This window comes from Manis javanica, chromosome 4 (assembly GCF_040802235.1).
Source record: "Manis javanica isolate MJ-LG chromosome 4, MJ_LKY, whole genome shotgun sequence".
In the NCBI taxonomy this organism is placed as follows: Eukaryota; Metazoa; Chordata; class Mammalia; order Pholidota; family Manidae; genus Manis; species Manis javanica.
The window spans coordinates 172,352,599-172,374,440 of NC_133159.1; the positions used below are offsets into that span (position 1 = coordinate 172,352,599).

The 21,842-nt window shown below is 45.2% G+C and overlaps 1 protein-coding gene across 1 annotated transcript in view; it reads right to left on the bottom strand.

Moving 5' to 3' along the window:
• Window positions 1–2,813: 2,813 nt before the first annotated feature.
• The window catches only part of FAM20A (FAM20A golgi associated secretory pathway pseudokinase), a 46,596-nt gene continuing 27,567 nt past the window's right edge, over window positions 2,814–21,842 (bottom strand). The window contains exons 2-11 of the mRNA XM_073235833.1: window positions 13,631–13,815; window positions 12,890–12,940; window positions 11,619–11,697; window positions 8,102–8,194; window positions 7,234–7,349; window positions 6,571–6,751; window positions 5,611–5,720; window positions 5,214–5,295; window positions 4,659–4,718; window positions 2,814–3,433 (exon numbers count right to left, since the gene is read on the bottom strand). Of these exons, the coding sequence (XP_073091934.1) occupies window positions 3,169–3,433; window positions 4,659–4,718; window positions 5,214–5,295; window positions 5,611–5,720; window positions 6,571–6,751; window positions 7,234–7,349; window positions 8,102–8,194; window positions 11,619–11,697; window positions 12,890–12,940; window positions 13,631–13,815 (1,222 nt within the window). The 3' untranslated portion in view covers window positions 2,814–3,168. The remainder of the gene's footprint in view (window positions 3,434–4,658; window positions 4,719–5,213; window positions 5,296–5,610; window positions 5,721–6,570; window positions 6,752–7,233; window positions 7,350–8,101; window positions 8,195–11,618; window positions 11,698–12,889; window positions 12,941–13,630; window positions 13,816–21,842) is intronic.

Genomic DNA, 21,842 nt, shown 5'->3' on the forward strand with positions numbered 1-21,842 from the left:
TACATAGAAATCAGTATTGTATACATATAAAGTTAAAATTTGTTTATTGACATATCAGACCTGTGACTTTATCCTGACTCTGCTTTAAAGCAGAACCATTAATATGGATAATTTTTTCGTTTTGTGAAAGTTCTGCTGGTTTAGCTTGAGCGGGTTGTTATTGTCAAAGTCACCACTAGATGGAGAGCTATTTATAAAACTCCTAGTGTTAATCTCAAAGTAAGTTAACAGTTGATGCTCATTATTCATGGATGCTGCATTTGCAAATTCTGAAAATTTGCCTTCTTGGTAAAATTTATGTGCAACCCCCAAATCAGTACTTGTAGCCTTTCCGTAGTCATTCCTGGATATCAGTGGAGTGGTGAAGAATTTGAGTCTCTGGACACACATGTACCCAGCTGAGGTCAAACAAGTCAATGCTCTGCTTTCTAGTTTCTGCCCTCATGCTGTAATCAGTGTCCTTCTTATGGGCTAGTTAGTGCCGCTTTCTTGCATTTTTGTGCTTTCTGTTGGTGATTTTGTTGTTTAAAATGGCCTCCTGCTGCTGAAGTGCTGGCTACTGTTCCTAAAGGCAAGAAGGCTGCTGTTATATGCCTTAAGTACTAAATACATAGCTTCTTCCAGGCATGAGTTAAGAGTGCTGTTGCCACAAGTTCAGGGTTAATGAATCAGCAATACACATTAAATAAAGTGTCTTTAATACACCTGACTGAACACATAAAACAAGACCATTTATTGATCATGTGACAAAAATGTAACCAGAGGCTCACAGAAACCTAAACTCTTTATTTCCTCTAGGAGTAAATGGTTCATTCTCTGCTAGTCCAGTGTATGTGATGACTTTGTAGACTGTAAAACTAATAAGAGAATCAACTAACTGCTTTTTCAAACATTCTGCAAACTCAAATTGTCCTCCTGACTTTTGAGAGGGCTTAAATGTGTACCTCCAAACCCCTTGCTCCACCAGTTTAAATACTGTTTGGTTCATTCTCATTTTTTAGTTTGCTGTCAGTAATAACATGAAAAGTGTTTACATGCAGACAGGAGAGTTGTTATGTCATGGGAAGTTGAAGAATGGTCCAAAATGAACATGTTGGAAAGAACTTGATAGTTCTAAGAATGGGGTCTTTTTTTCTTGTATTTTTGACATATGACAGAGTCTTAGTTTTGGTATTAGTGAAAAAATAATGGAGTGTTTAAGACAAGTGAATAATCAGGTATCTAGGATTTCTGCATTTTGTGGTCAAAATTTTGTTACTCAGTTTGTAAAATTCACCAGTTTTTACTATAGGACATTTGAAAACCAGTCCATGTCATGGAAGCAGCTGGTGTGAGGTGGATCATGGCTTTCTAACTTCCTGAGGCTCTGTGATAGGGAAGTCTCTGACCATCGTGTGCTTTTTTTTGAACCTCTTTGCCTGAATATATTTCTCCCATTCCTCTATGTGTAATTACCTGGTCCTTCCTCCAAACAGAAATACTGGCTTGAAGGAGGAGAAACAGTTCAACAAGTGGAGAGCCCTGAGCAGTGGTAAACTCACCTTAGTAACTGATGTCTCTGGGATTGAGTTGATTAAAGAGTTTTATTTTATTTTTTCCTTTAAGCAAACTTCATAAATTGGGTGAGATACTGTTGGGTTTTTGTATTACAGTGGAAGGAACATTTTGGACTAGGCTTAAGTCATTTGGTTGTATGATTTTAGCTAATCTCTGAGCCTTAGTTCTTTGGACATGGGAGGTAGGGGCTTCTGTCTGTTCAGGAGGATTGGGAACACGTATGTGTATGGATTCTCCCACATGTTAAGAGCTCTGTGAAAGATGATGGTTCTGTCATGGAGATACAAGCTTCAAGGGGCAGTGGGCCAGTAACAGGTACCAGTGTGGGCCTGAAATGCCCTTTTATTTGTCCTACAGGGGGCTGTCTTTGGACACACAAGTCTCAGTGACAACTTCTGTCAACCTTACCCCCAAACCCCCACCACTGTTCACTCCCCTCACACATGTAATATTTGAGCCTCTGGCCTTTATTAGAAAAATTAGTCGGATGAAATCGACCATTGTGATTTGTTGACTGACTAATCACTCCATAGTATGAGTACATTCCTGTCATTTGTGTTTTCAGACATGAATAATTTGACCAAGTAGCAAAGCTACCAACTGAAGGAGTTTCGGATGTCAGCAGAGCAGTAAGGAAAGGGTGGAGGAGATGGAAGCCCTGACGTGCCCACTTTTAAGGGAGGCTTTGAAAATCAACTTGAGTTAGTCCTTTCTGCACAAGCAGCTGAGGGGAGGGGCATGGAGAGAGTCAGACCTCTCCAGATCCTGGATCTTGTGGGAAAGAGGGTTGTGGGTGGGCTGTGGTGGCCTTGCTTTTCTCCTGTCCTGTGCAGGCTCATGTACCCACTGGGCCCATTCTTGGGTGGTCCCACCTTCAGGACCCCCTTGCTTTCCCTTCAAATTCATCCAGACTTCCCTCTAAATACAGATTTGTCCTACTGTTATGGATAATTTTGACACTTGATGTTATTTTTGATACTAAAATACAGGTTGAAATTTCTCGTGACATTCCAAGAAAATCCCTGTGTTACATTTAATCTCTGTTAAGTTTCTGAGAATTGCTTTAGGACTGGCCAGGAGGGAATTGTTCAGATTGGGGCCACAGTGACTGGAGTAATTAATTAGGAAGTGTGAAGTCTACTTTGAGCCAGTTGGAGAGTTACATTTTTTAGATTTTTTGTCTGTTTGTGAGGTGCCAGGTGTTTTATCTGGATCCAGAATTTAGATACAATAAGGGTCTGGAGGTCCGTTTGGTGTCCATTTGATGTCCTTTAATTTGGTACAGTTAATACTCTGTCCTGGGACAAGGCTTCCAAACCTTCCAAGCCTGACCTGTATCCAGATTCCCTAGCGGGCTCAGGAGGTGGTTTGTGGCCTTGAGGAGGCAGTGCCTTCTGGGCAAGAGGAAGCCGAGGCGGTCCACTAGAGGAGCAGTGTACCCAGGAGGAAAGTTCAGTGCATCCCACTTCCTTTGCTCAAAGTCATCCCAGTGCCCTGCTACTTGCTTCCTGAGCTCATGACGCAAGACCCCAATATTGATGGGGGGACGTGAGGAGCAGTGTTCACACTTGGGAGTCCACTGCTGTCTCCAGCAGTTTGACTTGTCCAGTCCTAGTTTGTCAAATTAGTTGGGCTGGAGTCTAGGGCTGACTGTTCTGCTGGGCCATTGGCTATGACACTCTGCTCTCCATGGGCTTCTATGCATTCCTCCACTGTCCTCAGCACGATTTGGAGTCTCCGATCCAGGGCAAGAAGGTGGGGCTCTGTGAGGACAGGGCTGAGCTGGTCTCCTAGCAGTGACTCCCGCATCATGTCGCTGAGTCTGTACTCCGCTTGGGCCAGCAGCTGCAGGTGCAAAAGTGTTTTCTTTTTTATCCTGGGAGGACAAAGTCATAGGAACCAAGTAAGTAAATGTAAAGAAAAAAACTTGACTGAATTAATTTCCCCACCAACAGCTGTTGTAGAGCGAGCCTTCTCCCCCAGTGCCTTCCGAAGCACAGTTTAACAAGGACCAGGTAAAAGGAACAAATAAAAGATGACATCCAGGATTGTGCAGTCCTTTGCCCAGCTGCTGTTGGGTCAAGAGCTTGCTGAGCCCTTTGTATTCTAACAGTGGTGATCACGACAGGAAGCTGGACCGGACGCATCTAGCATTTCTACAGGAATTGGAATATTGATTCTTAATGACTTTTCAAGGAGGTTTAAAGCTAACGAATCTCTAGTAGGTGAAATGAAGATGTTAGCCATTTCTAAAGCAGTAGGTGCTGTCAGCCTCCAAGCTGTTTCTTCCTAACTTGATAATATTTCTGTTAGGTTCTAAAAATCAGAGGATGGAAATGGGGTGGGGCCAATATTTAGCATTTTGATTTCCTTTTATATGAGAATCTGACTTGGATTCAGATGTGTAAGTAGCTTAATTGTCTTGACTTGTCATGCCCACTGCCTGCCTCAGGAGGAGAGGAGGGGGACGGTAAGGAGGGAGGCACGTTTAACCTAAGAAGTGGATGACGAGAATTCATGTTCTGCTCCGAGTTTCCCAGCTGGAAAAGGATGAGGTGAGTTTGCGAGATGTGAGTCACTTATTTCTAATGAGCTCTGGATACCGCAGCTGAGCAGCTGGACAGTCTTACAAGCTTGGCTGCAGCACTGGAGAGGTATGGAAGTTGAGAGACTGTCTAGAGAAATGGTGTCCAGACAAAGGCCTATTTTCTTTCAACCTGGTGCAAGTTTATGGGACTTTAATCAGGGTTTTGCTTAGGTGGTGATGCAAGTGGTGATGCCTGTGAGCTTATATGAGTGCTGGGCTAAGTAGAGGTGTGAGTAATAACAAAGACTCAGGGTCTGCAAAGGTTAGTATCTGAGTGAAGATGAAAATGGGTGATAGGAAGGGTTATAGGATTATTTCCTAATTCGCCCTAGGCTGAAAGATGGGAGCCTGAGATGCTGGGGAAAATTCTGTAGTTGTGTAAGTGAGGTAATCCCTCCCATCCTGCCCACCCACCCATGTCCTAAACCAAGGAAAACGGATTTAAGACCTTGTGAGCCTGGTTGCAGGTGGGATGTAGTGTCCCTGTTGTGACCTGCCCGTGAACTGAGCTTACCTGCAGCACTGGGACAGTGGCGAGAGGATGGAGAGCTCATCGTGGGAGTGTCGCCCAAACCTAGGAGAGGAAACAGACCCTCAGGGGCGGCGAGCTGCGTGTCCCCGCCACGTGTTTCCCCTTCTTTCTCTACCGCAGCCTTTTAGGACTCAGCTGGGGTAAATGCCGGGGGTCATGGCAGCTGCCTCTCCAGCCCCTGTCCTCAACTGGCTTACAAAAGCTTCTGTCCAAAGACATTAAAACCAAGCAATCATTGATTCGTTTGCCTGTTTATCCACCAGTCACAGAGGGCCAGACACTGAGGATGAGCCCATGTTCTGCCTCCAGGAGTGAACATGTAAAAATCACAGGGAACTTTGGTCTATGTCACTAGTGCTCTTAGGCTGGAGGAGCACTAAGTGGTATTTAAGAAAGACTAAGGGAAAAAGGAAATGGAACAGGTGGGGCAAGGGGACAGGGAACATGGCAGTAGAGGCCCCTCATTCTTGCGTCCTCTGGTTTCCCCTGAGCCTCTGCTCAGCCGTATGGCTGGGTGAGGGGTGCTGGCACACTTACCCTCTGGCATTGTCAAGATGAATAAAGAACCCATCATCCCCAAATTTGGTGAACATCTCATAATGATGACGATCCATATTTCCTGTAAAAGAGGGGAGGCACAAGCTGGGGCCAAAAGGCCAGCACAGACACACCGTCTTCCCTGGCTGCCCCTCACCTTGTGAAGGGAAAAAACAACTCCAGCTCAATCCCACCTCCAATGCCTGGCTTCTGAGTGATGTCCCCACCCAAGAGGGTAGCATTTCTGTCCCCTGGGACCTCTGCCATTTCCGGGGCTGTGGCTGATGCCAGGTTACTCAGTCCTGAATTCAGCTGTGACTTGTTGCCGAACGCCACGGAGGATCCCAGCGCAGTGGCAGAGCCCAGGTCTGCCTGGTGCCCTGAGCAGAGGACCCACCTATCAAGAAGTCAAAGATGGCCATGTCGATGACATTGAGGAGCCGCCCGCTGCTGTTGTATGGGTAGATCTGTCTCACTGTGTCGCAGTAGAGTGGATTGACCTCCCACCTGAGGGGGAGAAGAAGTCCTAGGGCTGGAAAAGCCAAGATGGCAAGGTGTTGCGGGCCCTCCTTACACCTCTCACTGACCCAAAACCCTGCCTCCCTGATCCTGCCCGGGCAGGTGGCAGCTCCTTGGCCTCAGGTGGGAGGGAGCTGGGTGCCTTCAGGAGGACCCTGGGCAAAGACACGGTGGGGGGGGGTGCTGCAGATTCCGTGGGGGAGGGTGCTTCTGGGTCTTTGAGCACTGTCTCCTGAGCCCCCACTCTGCTGGGTGCTCTGCTCTTGGCCAGACACTGTGTGCCAGAAGGGCAATGACGAAGATGAGGGCAGCACGGGCCAGACTGGCCACGCTTCCCTCACCTGCTTCCTCTGCAGCTCCCACCAAGCCTCTTGGACGTGGGCTCCAGATCTAAGCCATTCATTGTCCCCTATAGGTCATTCTGTCATTTCCCTCTCTGCCTTGGATGCCCCCATGTCCGCTTATCTGGTGGCTTTTATCCGCCTTCACTAGTTCCTGGGAGCTGTCAGGTTCCCAGAAATTCTTCCCGGTTACTTTCCTTCCCATCAAAACTGGGCTGGGTGGCTGCATGGACCTATTCATTCAGTCAGCTGATATCAACTGAGGACCTGCTGTATGCCCAGAGTGTGCTGGGCTCTGGGGGACAACTGTGAGGCCCTTGGCTTCCTGGGGCTTCCTTGGGTGAACCAGGTGTACCCTGAGTTCTCTGTATTAGGCAAGTGTTGCACTCTAGTTCGTAATCTAGCCACTTGTCTGACCGCCCTGCTAGACTGCGGGGCTTCCCGAGGTCAAGACCGCAGGACTGTGGGCACGGTGCCGCGGCCAGGGCTCAACTCACTCCTCTTTTCCTGCCAGCGAGTAGGAGCGGATCCAGGGGTTGGGCACAGACAGCCTGGGGGCCAGGTTGAGGGATGGCAGGAAGGCAGAGAGGGAGCCCTCGAGCAGGTGTGGGTTGCCGCAGACAGCGTATTCCGTCTTGCACATGTAGGGGCACTTGGCAAAGAAGCACACGTTGCTGGCTGGAGGATATGGAGCAGAGAGGAGCAGTAAGGGGAGGAAGCATGCCATCATCTGGTGCCAGGAAATCCACTAGGAGGGAAGGGAAACCTTGCACTCACAGCTTGGGAAAAGGCAGCAGAAGAAAACATTGCCTTTTCCAGATGTAGGGGCTTGTGAGCATCCTGGGTACCAATTTTCAACTGTCTCAGAGTAGAGACAGTATGGGACCCAACCTCATTACTTCCCATCCATGAGTAGGATGTTCTTTGCTTGAATGGATCCCTCATGATTCCAGGGAGGCTGGCACTGTGGTCAGCGCCCACACAGGCTGATTAGCAAGTCAAGTGTGACCTCTTCCCAGCCCCGGCTCATCCTGTGTGATGCTCGGGTGGGCCAGGGTGGGAGTGTCTGATGGCTACACAAACCCACTGCTGGCTGTGACGGTGGCTGCCTTGCCTACCACGTTTTCAGACCTGGAATATTGCTCTGGCCAGCACTCTACCTGGAGAGACAAAGAAAACACTCTGCAGGATTTCATTCTTGGTGACCTCTAGGATCTCCTTGGTGACATTGACTAGCCTCCCCACTGTTGGCGGCACTCGTCGGAAGTCCAGAATCCTGAAAGAGAGGGAGGCCTGGTTAGAGCTGAGTAATGGTCACCATCAGTAATAGAGGGACATTCCCGAGCACCCCCAGCCGAGGGGGCTCTGCAGGGCTGAGCTGACAGCACGGGGGCAAACCTACATCTAAAGGGGTGGAGAACGGATCCTTATCTCATGAAGCCTCCTGGGCAAATCTTCCCCCCATCCAAGGTGTGTTCTAGGCCAGAGCTTCTCATACTTCAAGGTATGTATGAGTCACCTGGGACCTCGTTCAAATCTGATCAAGTGGGTCCAGGGTGAGGCTGAGATTCTGCGTTTTTGAAAAGCTCCTGGGTGGTGCCCAGGCTGCCAGTCCACGGACCACACCCTGAGTTGCAATGGCGGGCAAATAGTAGGAGCAAGGAAGTTTAGGGATGTGCTTTTTTACCTTTTAATACCGTAACCTTTAGACTCCTTGGATAAATGGGGGTGGGTGCATCCTCCCCATTTTCATATCAGGACACAAGAGCAAAGGGCAATGTCAGGCCCAAGGTGGCAGCATGAGCAGCCGGCAGGGTTAGTTTTCTGTCTCAGTTACTCTTTTCATTCCATTAAAAGACCTGGTGTGTTTCAATATGCGGGGTCGGATCAGACGTGTTGCGTTTAAAGGCAGCAGCAAGGCTCACACAGAGGGTGATGTGCCCAGAGGAAGAACTGCCAAGGGGTCCCATCTGCGGGCCTAACCGGCGCCCGCCTCGGGATCGGCCACCCCCCGGGGCCAGAGCCTACCTGTCCAGATGGAAAGCTGCAATCTCAGCGTTGTGTCTCTGAAAGTCAATGAAATAGAAGAAGTCTGCGGGCGTCTCTTCATCTCGCTGCTGTCTGGAAGGAAGGAAGGAATCACCCCCTGGACTCAGACTTCAGCTGGGAGCCTGAGAAGAGAGCTGATGAGCATGACCAGCGGGAAAGGACAACACGCCTTCATGCCCCTAATGGGTACGCAGAGACGACGAACAAAATGAGCAGGACGCCTGTGGCTCCCGGGGCTGGGAGGAGACTGAACGGCGGCAGGAGGCAGGCTTCGTGAAGACATTGTCCTGCCGAGACCCCAGTGCCAAGTTTCCTACTGAAGAAGTTTGGTGGCAGCAGCTGGTTCTTTTAAGAACCTAGTAGGTGAGAGGGAAGAAACACAGACATTCTTCTGCAGATATAAACAGAAGAGGGGACTGGCTATTGGGGTGCGAGGCAGGATTTTGTAAAAGGAAAAAGCCCTAGAGAATCAATTCACTATGATTGCCGCTTGGAGCAGAAAAGTTCTGGGTGAATAAATGGGACCATCCCCCAGAGAAACCTCCGCTGGGCCATGAGACGGGGCCTAGCCAGAGGGCTGAGGGAGCTAGTTAGAGAATATTGATTTATGTATGTTTTAAAGTCTCTGATGGATTCCTGAAAAGTGACAGCCTGTCTGAGTGCAATGGGCTAGGTGGGTGAGCCTGTTCAGAAAGGTGCCTCCCAGTCATGAAGCTTCTGGCCCCTAGGTTAACTGGCCTCCATGCTAATAATCATGGAGGAATGATGATCTCCGAATAATCTTATAGCCCACTGTATGGGACTGCATGATGGCTGCAAAAGCAATTTAAATGTAAATAAACGTAATGTTGCAGGAAGCTGTAACTAAGCAGCACCAGTGATTGAAACGGTGCCATGCACTTTGCCAAAAAATACATACCGAGTCCTGCAAACCACAGTGAAGAGCTGCCAGAAGCAGGGCTTCTATTTTGAAAGGTGTAGCCACATTTAAGGCACAGGCCTCCATCCCCAGCCAGGGCCCACATGCATTCTCCCCCCCAGGATTGCTGAAGGTCTAGCAAGGACAGTCCCTGTGTCCTAATCTCGTTTTCAATCCTGAATTCTGACTGTGAGAATACAGTTTCTCTGATGCCTTTTAGAATTTTCTGAAACATCATTTCCTCATTTGTCTATGACCTATTTGGAAGATTTTAAATTTGAAAATCGTTTTTCCTTTACATGGGTGTTTCTCAAAGCTTTGGGAAACACTGATGTATTATATCTCACTGTATATATCTTAACCTTAAAAATAATCTTTAATTATGGCCATAATTTAGATTACCCAAAGATAAATTTCTACTTTCCCTTTCTACCAAGGGAAAATGTCGACTTTAAATCACTTTAGAAAAAAAAGCATGCTTTTTTGAGAAATACATTTAAAAATGATACTGTTTGGCCTTGGACTAAATTTTATAAAAAGGCAGATTAAATTTTGTGTTACGGCATACGACAGATAAAATGGCTCTTAGGAGCTAATGTTGGAAACCTTGGGGTTATATTCAAGGAGAAAACTGGTTACTCTGAACAGTCTTTGCATTTTGTTGGAAACTGACAAGGCAGAGAAGAGGTTTTAGGCTGGCACTTCCTGTGATTTCCAGCAAACCAAACACTGCAAGTATGAGTAGTTTTCCTCCCCACGTGAGAAAGCAAAGCTGGAGCTCATTCACCCTACATTAGCTTCCCGTTTTCAAAAGTCACAGGCATACGGAGTTTTGCTCAGAGAACACAGTTCACGGATCTGATGACGCATGGCAAATATGTGGATTTATCATCATTTTTACGCTTCTCTTTAATGTACCTTGTTCTGCTTCCTCGCTTTAATTGGTGCTTGCTTATGAGCATACATTAAACGTGTATAAGTAACCACAACAATAATTTAAAACTCATAATGGCCTGAACTTGATGGCGGCTCTTGTGGTCAGCCGAGTGGCATACCAAGGAATCACATGCCCACTTGGAGAACCTTGGCTAAATGCCGCGTGTGCTCCCTGCTACAATGCTTTTTTGAGAGGAATGTCATCTTATTAGTGTTCCATATATCTGCATGTAAGATGAGATTCCGCCCCCCCAAAACTGTCCCTCAGAAAAGGGGACTGTATTCAAGTCCTTGTGTGGTCTCAAAGGACAGGGCCTCCTCTCAACTTTTTAATGTCGTTTGGGACAGATTCATTAACCTGAGATGCCTTCATTCTCTGCGGGTTTTATGACCTGGCAGAACTGGTTAAAACAGACTGGTGGTGGTGACCCCAAACTTGGCTCTGGTGACAGTGATGATCGATGTCAAACATTTTGGACAAGTGAAATATGGAAAAAGCAGTATTTCCAAGTCTATGTATGGTTTTTATATGATGGGATGTTTCCATCAATAAATTACATATAGGTAGACATATACTTGTTGCATCTCTGCAAAGTTATATATTATAATTGGCCAAATAACTATTTAAAGAAAAATTTTCACATGGGAAGCATGGCAGGGGTGGGGGTCTTCTTATACAGAGTGATTCCCAAGGTTGTCTGGGCTTTGGGGTCACAGGGGAACCCCTGGGGCCATCCTGTTGGGCTTTCTGTGGGTGGTACTCAAGCCTCAGGATTTTTAAGACTCCCCAAGTGATTCCAGTATGTAGCTGATCTAGTCAAGGCTCTCTTTAACGGGGTGCTTTTGCTAAATATGTAGGGACTAGAACTAACTAGTGTTCATTCTACTGGGCCTTCAATAGGTCTCTCAACTAACTGAAAGTTTGGAATCTAAGTCATACTAACTGGATTCTACTGGAAGTGCATTCCGGTGGATAGCCTGACTCGGCTAATGGGAACCCCTCTTGGACCCTTTGGGGGCCACGAGTCCATATGCACACCAACCTCTGTCTGTAGGCTAAATATATATTATTTTGCACATATATATGTACTACATAATTTTAAAGACATGCATTTGCTGTTATTATGAATCAAAAAGAAATTCATTTAAAAGTGTAACATCCCATGGTAGCCTTTCTTCATTGTCTAGTTGTCCAATCAAAACAAGCAATATTATGTAAAGATCTGTTAACTTTTTGAGGGGGGTCAATTATAGAGGTAGTGTGAATTTAGCCATCCCACTGTGTGGGTTCAAATCCTGACTGCACTGGGAGATCAGGGTGAGCTGGCCTGTCCGAGTCTCAGTGTCTTTATCTGGAAGTGGATATTGTAATTGTACCTGGCTTGTAAGATCGTTGACAATCCAAAGATGTAATCATGTAAAGTACTGTAGCATAGATACGAGTAAAGACCCAACAGATGAGCCTTTACCACTTTTAGTTATTATCCCCACAAATAGGTATACGCTTAGTGCCAAAAGAGATTCTATAGTGACCGGCCTGAAGACTTTAGACCACATTAATTAACTTTCGACCAACTGCTCACTTCTCCCCTGCCCAAGGCTGCCATAGCTGGTGTGGAGGTTAGGAAGGCAGTCACTTACCTCATGGGTTTGAACATGGCCTTCCCGAAGTCCGAGAACCTGAGAACCAGCTTGAGGTGGACCCCACTGGGTTTCACAACTGGGAGGGAGAAAAGGGCGAGTTAACAATGCTTAATCTCAGGGCTGTGGCCCTTTGTTCATTCAAAAAACCTAGCTGATTTCTTCTCTTGGCTCTTACTTATTAGTAAGACCCTCGAGATTAGTATTTCTTTCAGAGCCTGAAGGGTCAGTTCTATTGTGTCAGTCCACGGAGAGGGTGTCCAGGGGCTCAAGACAAGATTCTTTCTGCTGTTATGGGAACAGGGCAAACAATGCAGCTTTCCCAGATGGACACTCACAGAAAACCCCGAATGTTTTCCTATGAAGACCCGATCTCTTTCTTTTAGCTTCAACAGCAGCCCTACTGGTTTGGACTGTGCCACCTGCTATAGTGGATTAGACTAGTTCATCTCTCTCTCTTCCCCTGGAGACTGCACACCTGGGTGGGGAAAGGGCTTGGTGCACACACACGGCCCTGACCGCAAGTGTGGGCTCCTGACAGGCTGCCTCCTGGGCACTTCACCATCACACCCCAGCCTTGCTGTCAGCCCTGTGAAGAGAGTTCAGGGTCCAGGCACAACCTTCCCCAGCGCATAGCATCCTGCGAGGGGACAGTGCCGTATCTGATCCCTATCATTTTGATTCTTTTAGTCATTTACCACAGTGTTTCTCAACCTTGGCTACATTAGAATCACCTGGAGGGTTTTAAAATTGCTGATGTTGGGCCTCACCCGATCCAACTGGATCAAAATCTCTTGGGGCAGAGGCCAGGCCCCGGCACGTTTAAAAGCTCCTCCAGGGATTCAAATATGTTGCCAGGCTGAGAACCACTGTCCTGTGCAATTGCTTCTTAAGTCTGAACTCCAATCCCTTGAGGATCTTGTTAAAATCCAGATTCTGATTCAGGAAATCAGAGTGGGACTGAGATCCGGCATTTCTAACATGCTTTCTGATGGTGCTGATGATGCGGTGCCAGGACCACACACGCACAGACCACAGGGTCCTTCAGAAGAGCTCCTCCCACATGCTTTTTCTTTTGGGAGTGTGGGCGGCGGCGGGGGGTGGGGGGGCAGGGGAATGTGGGTTCTCAGAAATGAGGCAGGGAGTGTCACGCTGCTCTGGCTGCCAACCAGGGCCCCATGGAGAGGGTGGTGGGCCCTTCTTCCTGCTGCCAGGTCCTGGGGCTCACAGGGTGATGGCGGGGGGCGGAGGGAGGGGGTCCAGTCACTTACTCTGGGAGCAGTCACATGCCCCAAGCAAGGCTTTCTCGTCCTGACTGTAATCTGCGAAGAAGAAGGACATTGGAGAACCTCCAGCCTTGTTCCCAGGAGAGCTAGCCATGGGGGGGGGGTCCCCCCATCTGATTCAGACACCAAATGGGAGACTGAGGCAGCAGGGGCCTTCGACTCTTCAGCTGTACAGGATGTCCCAGAGCCCAGCTAGCTGTACAGGATAGTCTCCCATCCTGCTCCATCCCAGGACCCCTGCCTCTAGCCTTTCAGCCGGCACCCCAGCAGCAGCTGGTGGGAGGCCAACCTAATAACCTGCATATCACTTAGACTGCCACAGTGCTTGAGAGCTCAAGACCTGGACACAGCAGGCCTGTGTTTGAATCTCAGCTCTCCTTGGCCAGCTATTTAACCTCTCTGAGTCTCAGTTTTCCGATCTGGTAAAATGGTATTGTCTTTGTCAGAAGATCCCCCTATATAAGAGTCGTCAAACTCAAAAGAAGCACCCCATAAATGGTAACCGTCACCTTTAAGTGTACAGAACACCTCCCTTACGGGGTCGAGATGAGATTATGGCTGTGATATCTCTTCCAAAGAAATCATGTCTATGTTTTCCTTCTTATTATTGTAATCAGGTGTCAGAGTCAACCTTTTAATATTTCACCCTGGGCCCCTGGCCTGGGATGGTTCCCCAGCCTCCGTGGGAGAATATCTGTGCGTCCTGCACGGTCCCGTGAGCCTCACCAGCACTGATGGTGGGGAGGTGCCTCATGTCGTGGAGCAGTTTGCTGACGACAGGGCTGGACCGGGAGTAGAGCCCATGGCGGTTGATCCCCAGGTGGAACTGGACCCAGCTGGCCTCAAGCTGGAGCTGCAGTGGGGGGTCCAGGGAAGTGAGGTTCATTTGTTCCTTGTACATCTTGTGTCGTCTGAAAGAGCAGGAAGAGTTCTGTTTTTCAATATTTTTCCAATAGTTTTTGACTCAATGTTATTAAAATTCATTATAATACAGAAGTTTCCAACAGTAGGTCACAAAAGCCATTTTAGCTCTCGTATGCCATAACACAAAGTTAACTGAAAAAATATTAGAAAAATAACTCAATTTATTTTACATTTCAAAATTCAATTATAATGTTTGAAAGTTTTCATTCATTATGTTGAATTCTATCACGAATACAGTCCACATTGACTCATTGTTTTGCAAACAATTATCAAATTTTCAATTGAAAAATCTTTTTCAATTTTTTTCAGAATTTAAAATTTTATTAGCTACTGAGCTAATGGGACACAAACCAATAAAACGCATTAAAGAAAGGTTGCTTGAAACACTTATGTACAGATGTACTACACCCAAGCCAAAGCTGTATCTTCTGATCCAAAAGCCACCCCTGGGAAGGGATGGCCTTAAGAAGGGGACAAAGGAGCATGTGAGTTACAACGGTTAAGAATCTCATCTGTCAGGGAAAGCAGCAAACAACTATAGTTATGTGGGCACCAAAAATTGGAGAGCAGTTTTTAAAGGCTCTCCTTCATCATAAATTTTCAGTCACAGACCTGCCAAGCACCTTGTCTGGATTCTCCCTCCATTCTTTGCTTTATTGAAGAACAGTATCAAGCATCTAGCACGTACCTGGTTTATGCTTTGCTTAGAACTCCTCGGGGACAAAGCTGCCGTGTGCCTTCCCTTGCCTCAGAGAGTTTACAACTGAGTGAGCAGAACAGGCAGGTATACAACAGCATACCCAAATCCCCTACTGCAAACCATGACACACACTGCAATGGAAAAGGCGGATGGCTAAGAGTAAAAGTAGGGACCTCGTGTAATCTGGGATCTCAGGGAGTGGTCCTGGGCCTCTTCACACACTTTCCCATGAAAACCTCTGTATCTCATATTTCCCCATATTTGAGATACGGGAGAGATGGTAACTGGCTGAGAATAAAAAGAATGGAGAGTGGGGATCCCTTACGTAGAGCTGGAAGCTGTGTGGGCTTAATCAGTAAGTTGTAAAGGAAAAGAAGTATGAATTAGCTTCTGACTGTTTGTCCTGCTCAGAAGCCTTTTCTGCCAGGGTAAAAAGAAAAAAGTAAGAAACAATGTTGATGCCATTTGAAGACATGTCGTATGCCTATGAATCATTAGAGCAAATTATGAAGCGGTTGTAAATTAACTGCCAGACATGTGGTTCAGGTTTAAACTCCTAACATTTTGGAGAAGGGAAGCTGATTGATTATATGGTGAGGCAGTCAGAGGAAGACCCCAGTGGAAGGAGGGGGCCTTCGGCTGGATTCTAACAAGCGGTGATGTTTGGACCGAAGGGGAGACACAGAGGGTGCTCCTGGATTGGGGGCAATATGTGCACTATGAGAGGCAGGCAAGGGACGAGGATAGCAGAGGAATAGAGCATAAGGTTGAAGAGATAGATGGTTGAATAAAAAGATGAAGGTCTTCTGAATGGAAGACAAGCCAAGGTAGCATGATTTCATCTGGCTGCGTAAAGCTGGCGGTCAGGGCTGGTGGGATTATGGGCACGGCTTGGGTGTTCCTATAAACCCATATTGCTCAAACTGTGATACCATACCTCTGGGGTCTGTGATGGGGTGAATGATGGAACAACACAGCTGATCTTTTCAGAGTGTCAGATATTCTCATTGGTAGTTCTTAAAATTACTTGTACATAAAAGTAAATGTAGACATATTATGGGGAAGAAAATGAAACACATGATCATTTTCACAATAAAACCCTAGTTTTCAAGGACAATTTCACTTGGTCACCTCAGACTATACCGCCTCCAGGAGTCCAGATGGCGCTGTTTGCCCAGCCCCTCAGTAGACGGTGGCTCTGTCCTGCGCTGCCCCTAGTGGGGGAGTTTGGAAGTGCTGAGTATTAAATCTGGTCCCCTGGATTCTGACACAGCATGGAATTGGACTGCCCCTCACCTCACCCTTGTGTGAGTAAAGTAAAATAATAATGCCTTCCTTCTTTGGGGTCTCTCGTCCTGGACGAAAGTCACTTGTCTTGCAGAAAGGTTCAGGTTTACAAACTGATGTGAAGGAATGGATGTCTGTTAGCTTTTGGCCCAGGTCTTCTTCATACCTACCCACTCCAGGGCCCTGGTAGCCTCTAGGCACCCCTAATATTGGAGACCTTTACCTCATATATCTTATCAAATATGTTAAAATCCACCTCACATTCAGTATTTTTTGCTATACTTTTTGAAAGTTTCTTCTGTCATTTTGAATTCTGTTAAGAATAGAGTGCCTAGTAATATAACTAAGTCAACATTGACTCATTGTTCTGTAAATATTTAATTATGTATTAGTTCTTTTTTATTTTGGAGTTGTCAGTTTTGAGCCAATACATTTTCTTTGTTCAGGTGTTGGAACGTTTTAAAAGCTTTTGTATATCAGATGCGCTGTGTCCACATCACTAATAGATAAAGATCCCTGACCTACTGTCTCCATTGGTTAGGCTGCCCAAACAAAATGCCACAGCCTAGGTGGCTTAAACAACAGAAATTAATCTTCTCACAGTCCTGGACTCTGGAAGTCCAAGATCAAGGTGTCAGCAGGTTTGGCTTCTTCTGTGGCTTGTCTGTTTGGCTCCCAGACAGCCACCCTCTTTCTGTGTCCTCACATAGTCTTTTCTGTGTGAATGCATCCCAGGTCTTTTCTCTTCTTATAAGGACATCAGCCCTATTGTATTAGGGCCCCCATGACCTCATTTAACCTTAATTACTTCTTTAAGGCTGTATCTCCAGATACCGTTACATTGGGGGTTGGGACTGCAACACATGGATCTTGGGGGGACATAAATAAGTGAACAACACTTGACCACCCACAATCTTTGCTGCTAAAATCAGTAAGCTCACTGCAGAGGACTCTTCTCTAGACAGGCCAGGGGGTCACAAGGCAGCTGTGCATACCCGGACCTTCCTATTTAGGCACATTTCTACCCATCTACAGAGTTTGATTTGACTCTTCTCTGTCAGGTAGGGCTACATACTTGCATTTTTTTTTCTTTGATCAGGTTTTCTGGGGACTAAGATAAAGTATCTGCCAGCAGCATATGCATACTAGCTTGGGCCATAACAAAGTACTGCAGATGAGGTGTCTTTAACAACAGACTTTTATTTTTCACAGTTGTGGAGGTTGCGAAGCCCAAGATCAAGATGCTGACAGATTAAGTTCTTGATGAGGGCTCACTTCCTGGCTAAAGGAAGCTTCTCACTGTATCTGCATATGCAGAGAGGACATGCTCAGGTTTCACCCTCTTCTTATAAGGACACTAATCCCACCATAGGGCCTCACCCTTATAACTGCATCTAAACCTAATTACTTTCCAAAGAACCCCCTTACCTCAAAATACTATCATATTAGAGGTCAGGGCTTCAACATAGGGATTTGGAGGGGAGTGGGATACAAACATTAAGTCTATAAAAAAAATATAACTTTTTTTTCTCCACCCCAACTCATTTGTAGAGAAAACTTACTTAACATGCAAGGGAGAATACACTCCCTCTCCAAAGGGGAAAGCTACTAAGTTTCAGCAAACAGCAGTCATGTCCTTTTATTTCATTCATGTCATTCGCTTATCAAATATTTGTTGACTGCTAGACATTGAGCTACATTTTGGAGCTAGAGATTTTTTTGTACAAAACAGACAAAGTCTTTGTTATTATGAAACTTTCGTTTTGCAGGGAAATCACTTAAGCTGGCTTTTCAAGAGAAGCTAGAAATAGAGATTTTGAACAGAATATGTAATCTCCTTTTTAAAACATATTGACTACATTTTTTAAAATGTTCTGTGTGGGCTGGGTATATATTCAAAGGGAATGAAACTAGTCTCTTGAAGAGATATCTGCCCTCCCATGTTCGCTGCAGGATTATTCACAACCAATATGTGGAAACAACTCGTGGATGAATGGATAGAGAAAATGTGGTATATATACATAGTGAAATATTATTCAGCCTTAAAATGTAGGGAATCCTGTTATCTGCAACAACTTGGACGGGCCTGGAGGACATTATGCTCAGTGAAACAATCCAGGAGGACACATACTGCCTGACCTCATTTACAAGTGGAACCTAAAACAGGCGATCTCATAGAAGCAGAGAGTAGAATGGTGGCAGCCAGGGGCTGGGAGGAGGGCAGAATGGGAAGCTGTTGGTCTAAGGGTGGAAAGTTTTAGTTATACAAGATGAGCATGTTCTGGAGATCTAATAGACAGTCATGTCACTGGAATTAACAATCCTGTATTGTATACTTGAGATGTGCTAAGAGGGAAGATCTTAAGTGTTCTCATCACAGATACACACACACACACACACAGATGGTAACTATGTATGAGATGATGGATATGTTAATTAGCTTGATTCTGGCGATTATTCTGGAATGTATACTGTTGTCAAAATACTAAGTTGTACACCTTAAATATATACAATTTCTTTTTGTCAATTATACCCCAATAAAACGGGAAAAACAACGACATGGCAGCCAGTTTGTGTTCTGTGTCCTGTGTTATTAAAGTAAATGCAGCTGTGGTCTGGGTCAATGTCCAGTAGTATTAAGATGCCCTCCCCCCCATGCATAGTTCTGGAGAAGTACACGCACAGACAAGGCAGGGGCAACATGCTATTATTTTAAGATGTTGGTTTCCTACAGCGCTAGAGAGAAAAAGATGGCTGGAACTTCTCTGCCAAGAGAGCAAGCCTGCCGTAGCCTTCCAGCTCCCGGTTGGGGAAGAGCTGAACTACAGGTACAATTATTTAAAGTAACACATGTTAAACTGCTTCAGACCTAGCATTTTATGAAAATCAAGGGGAAGGGCAAACTGTTGACCAAGTTGCTAGCCTCCCACCAGATTTTCCCTTACTTTATCATCATCTATTTTCTATTCTTAAAACGAGTGGGGCCAGGCTCTAGTTCCCAAGGCTACATCGCGAGACTGAGGCTATGTGTTTGCACACTCTCCTGGGAGCCTGGGGGAAAGAATGCACAGTCCTGAGCTAAGTTAGTCGCCCTGAACTTGAGCAGCGCCAAGACTAAGTTAGGAGAAAGAGAAGCAATCATCCTGGTTGAGCCTGGTTTTGACAAAAGGGGTGGGGAGGAGATGGTGTTTTCTTAAGTGGAGCTGATAGCTGATGGATTCCAGCTACAACAACAGGCGGGTACAGCACTCAAATACAAAAACACATGTGGCAAACTGAGTGTGACTTCTGGACCAGGACGAATTGCGCTTTAAAACGTTCCCATTTCCTGTTGGGTGGGACCCTCAGCCCTCTGGTTTGCTATACTCCCCTTGCCAGAGCCAGCGTCACTACCTGGGGAGACGGAAAGGGTGTGGAAGAAAGGGTATCAGGTCTCCTTCCCTGGGTGGGATTTTTTTTTTTAACGGTTAAGGTAGAGCTATCAACAGTAATTTATGTTTTGTCAGCTCCTTTGCTAGGGTGCACCTTGGGGACACACTAGCTGACTTGGACAGGTAGCTTGAAATTGGCCACGGTGGGAGAATTTACACCATGGAAATTGGCAAATGTTACACATTAGGGCTTTCACCCCCGAAGGAGAGCTGGTTTTGTAGCACACCATGGGCCTGCTTTGATTAGAACTGTGTGTTTACACGTTGAAAAATGGTGGGCACTGAGAGAATTTACCTGCTATTTTTCCTGTTTGTGATACTCAAGGGAAAAAAAGAAAGATTTCTAAAAGAGCAGTTCAGGATGGCCACAGTAAATGTCACTCTATTTTTAACAAGATATATATGTTCATTGTCTCTTTCCACCTTTATTTTTATAGGTCTGGTAATATAAAATCTACACTGTCCCGAAACTTGATTATTCTCTTGTCAACAGGTTTTGGCAATTGTTCCAGTTCAGCACACAGAATGTGCCTTAGCCTTTTTTAAGGCTGCATAGTATTCCAGTGCATGGAAATCACAGGATTAATCTAATTCCCTATTGGCAAACATCTAGGTTGTTTGAAGTCCTTTGTTACAACAGGTAATGTTGTGAAGTTTAGCTTGCACCTATGATGTTTTTCCTCTGTGTGTGAGTATATCTGTATAACTAATTCCTAGTTTTTATTGATGAGTCAAAGGGTAGGTACCCACATAATTGTTATAATATTGCCAAGCTGCTTCCCCCTGCAAGGCCAACCCCTTCCCTCAATCACTGTATGAGACCATTCTCACAAAGCTCTGCCAACAGTGTTATTATACTTTTTATCTTTGTCCATCTAGTAGGTGAAAAATGGTATTTTAAAATTTGCATCTCTATCATGTTATGAGTGAAGCTGAGCAACCTGTCATATATTCAAGAGTCATTTGAATTTCCTTTGCCCCTGTTTGTACAGGTTGTTAATCTTTTTCTTAATTGACTTCATATGTATAGAAAATTAGCTCTTTTTCTCTCATGATTTGCAAATATTTTCTCAATGTTCTGTTCATCTTTTGACTTTACCTATGGTGATCTTTTTCATGTGAAAATGTTTATTTTTATAAGGTTGAAGTGAACAATTCATTTATTTACGGTTCTGGCTTACATGTTATACTCAGAAAGTCTAAGAACTTTGAAATTGCAAGACTACAAAACCTGGAAACCAAATGCAATCATGGTTTCCTCCAGTATTTTGTGTTTCATTCTTTTTCATTTAAATATCTGACACATCTAGAACGTCTTTAGTGAAAAGTGTCAGGTATGGATGTACTTTTCCCCCTGAGATGGCTAGCCAGTTCTCTAAAAATCATTTATTAAATAATCCATTTAAAAAATCTCACTGATTTGAAATGTCATCTTTATCATACAATGAATTTCCATTTATATTTGGGTCTATCTCTGGGTTCTCCATTCTGTTTCATGTTCTGTCTAACTATACTCTGGAATGATACTATTTTAACTTTTTAGCTTTATAAATCACTTGAACAGCTGGTAGTGCTAATCCCCCGTTTATTGGTCTTTTTATGAGTTTTCCTACATAGTCCAACTTATATAGTTACCTGCATGAATTCTACAGTTATAAAAACCCTTTCAAAATGGAAACCTTCAAAAGTTTTAAACAGGCATATCAAATAGCATTATTATGCTTTCTTGCCTTATTAATGAGTATGTAAATGGCACATCTTTCTAGAGGGCAAGTTTCCATTTCAAAATCTGTAATGAATCTACCCTCTGACTCAGCAATTTCATCTCTGCAATTTATCCTATAGAATTATTTGCATGACTGTGTAAGAAAATACATTCAAAGATGTTCACCAGAGGGTTGTTTGTAAGTATAAAAATGGAGGAAAACACAAATATTTATGACGGGTATTTCAGAGATGGTCCCACACTGAGTAACATAGAAGAGTGTCTAATTTCAGAATAGCATGTAGAGTGGATATCATTTTTTTGTTGTTAGAAATAGCATATACGTATATAGACATGGACACACTTATATTTGTTGTGAAAAGAACATACACCAAACTGTCAGTGATGTATGATGATGAACAACGATTTTCACTTTCTACATTATTTGTTTTTGTAATTTTGCAATTAAACAACCAACACCTGAAGTAACTTTTCTATCTTTCTCCCTCCCCCACTCCATTTGTCTTCCATCTGAAACCCCTCCCCACTGCTTGTTCTCAGCCCTGCATTTTCTCATCACGTGAATTGTCCTTCTCTGGCCTGGCAAACACCTCTCCTTGTACTGGGGTGGGCTGTGACCCACCACTTGAGATCAGCACGCCCCACCTCCCTGGTCCCAGGGGTTAATTCAGGCACAGGCAAATGACCCATGCTGTGCCAATCTGAGGATTCCTAAAGATGGCTCAGGCGCTCCCAGAGAAGAGCTATTCTCCTCTTCTGGGAATTTTAGCTATAAGGAGTTGCTGCTGGTGACCAGAAGCTTGCCCGATGTAGCCGCTGCCAAGGGCAGAGGTGAAAGATGAGGGACTGAGGGCAAGTAGCCACCAGGCT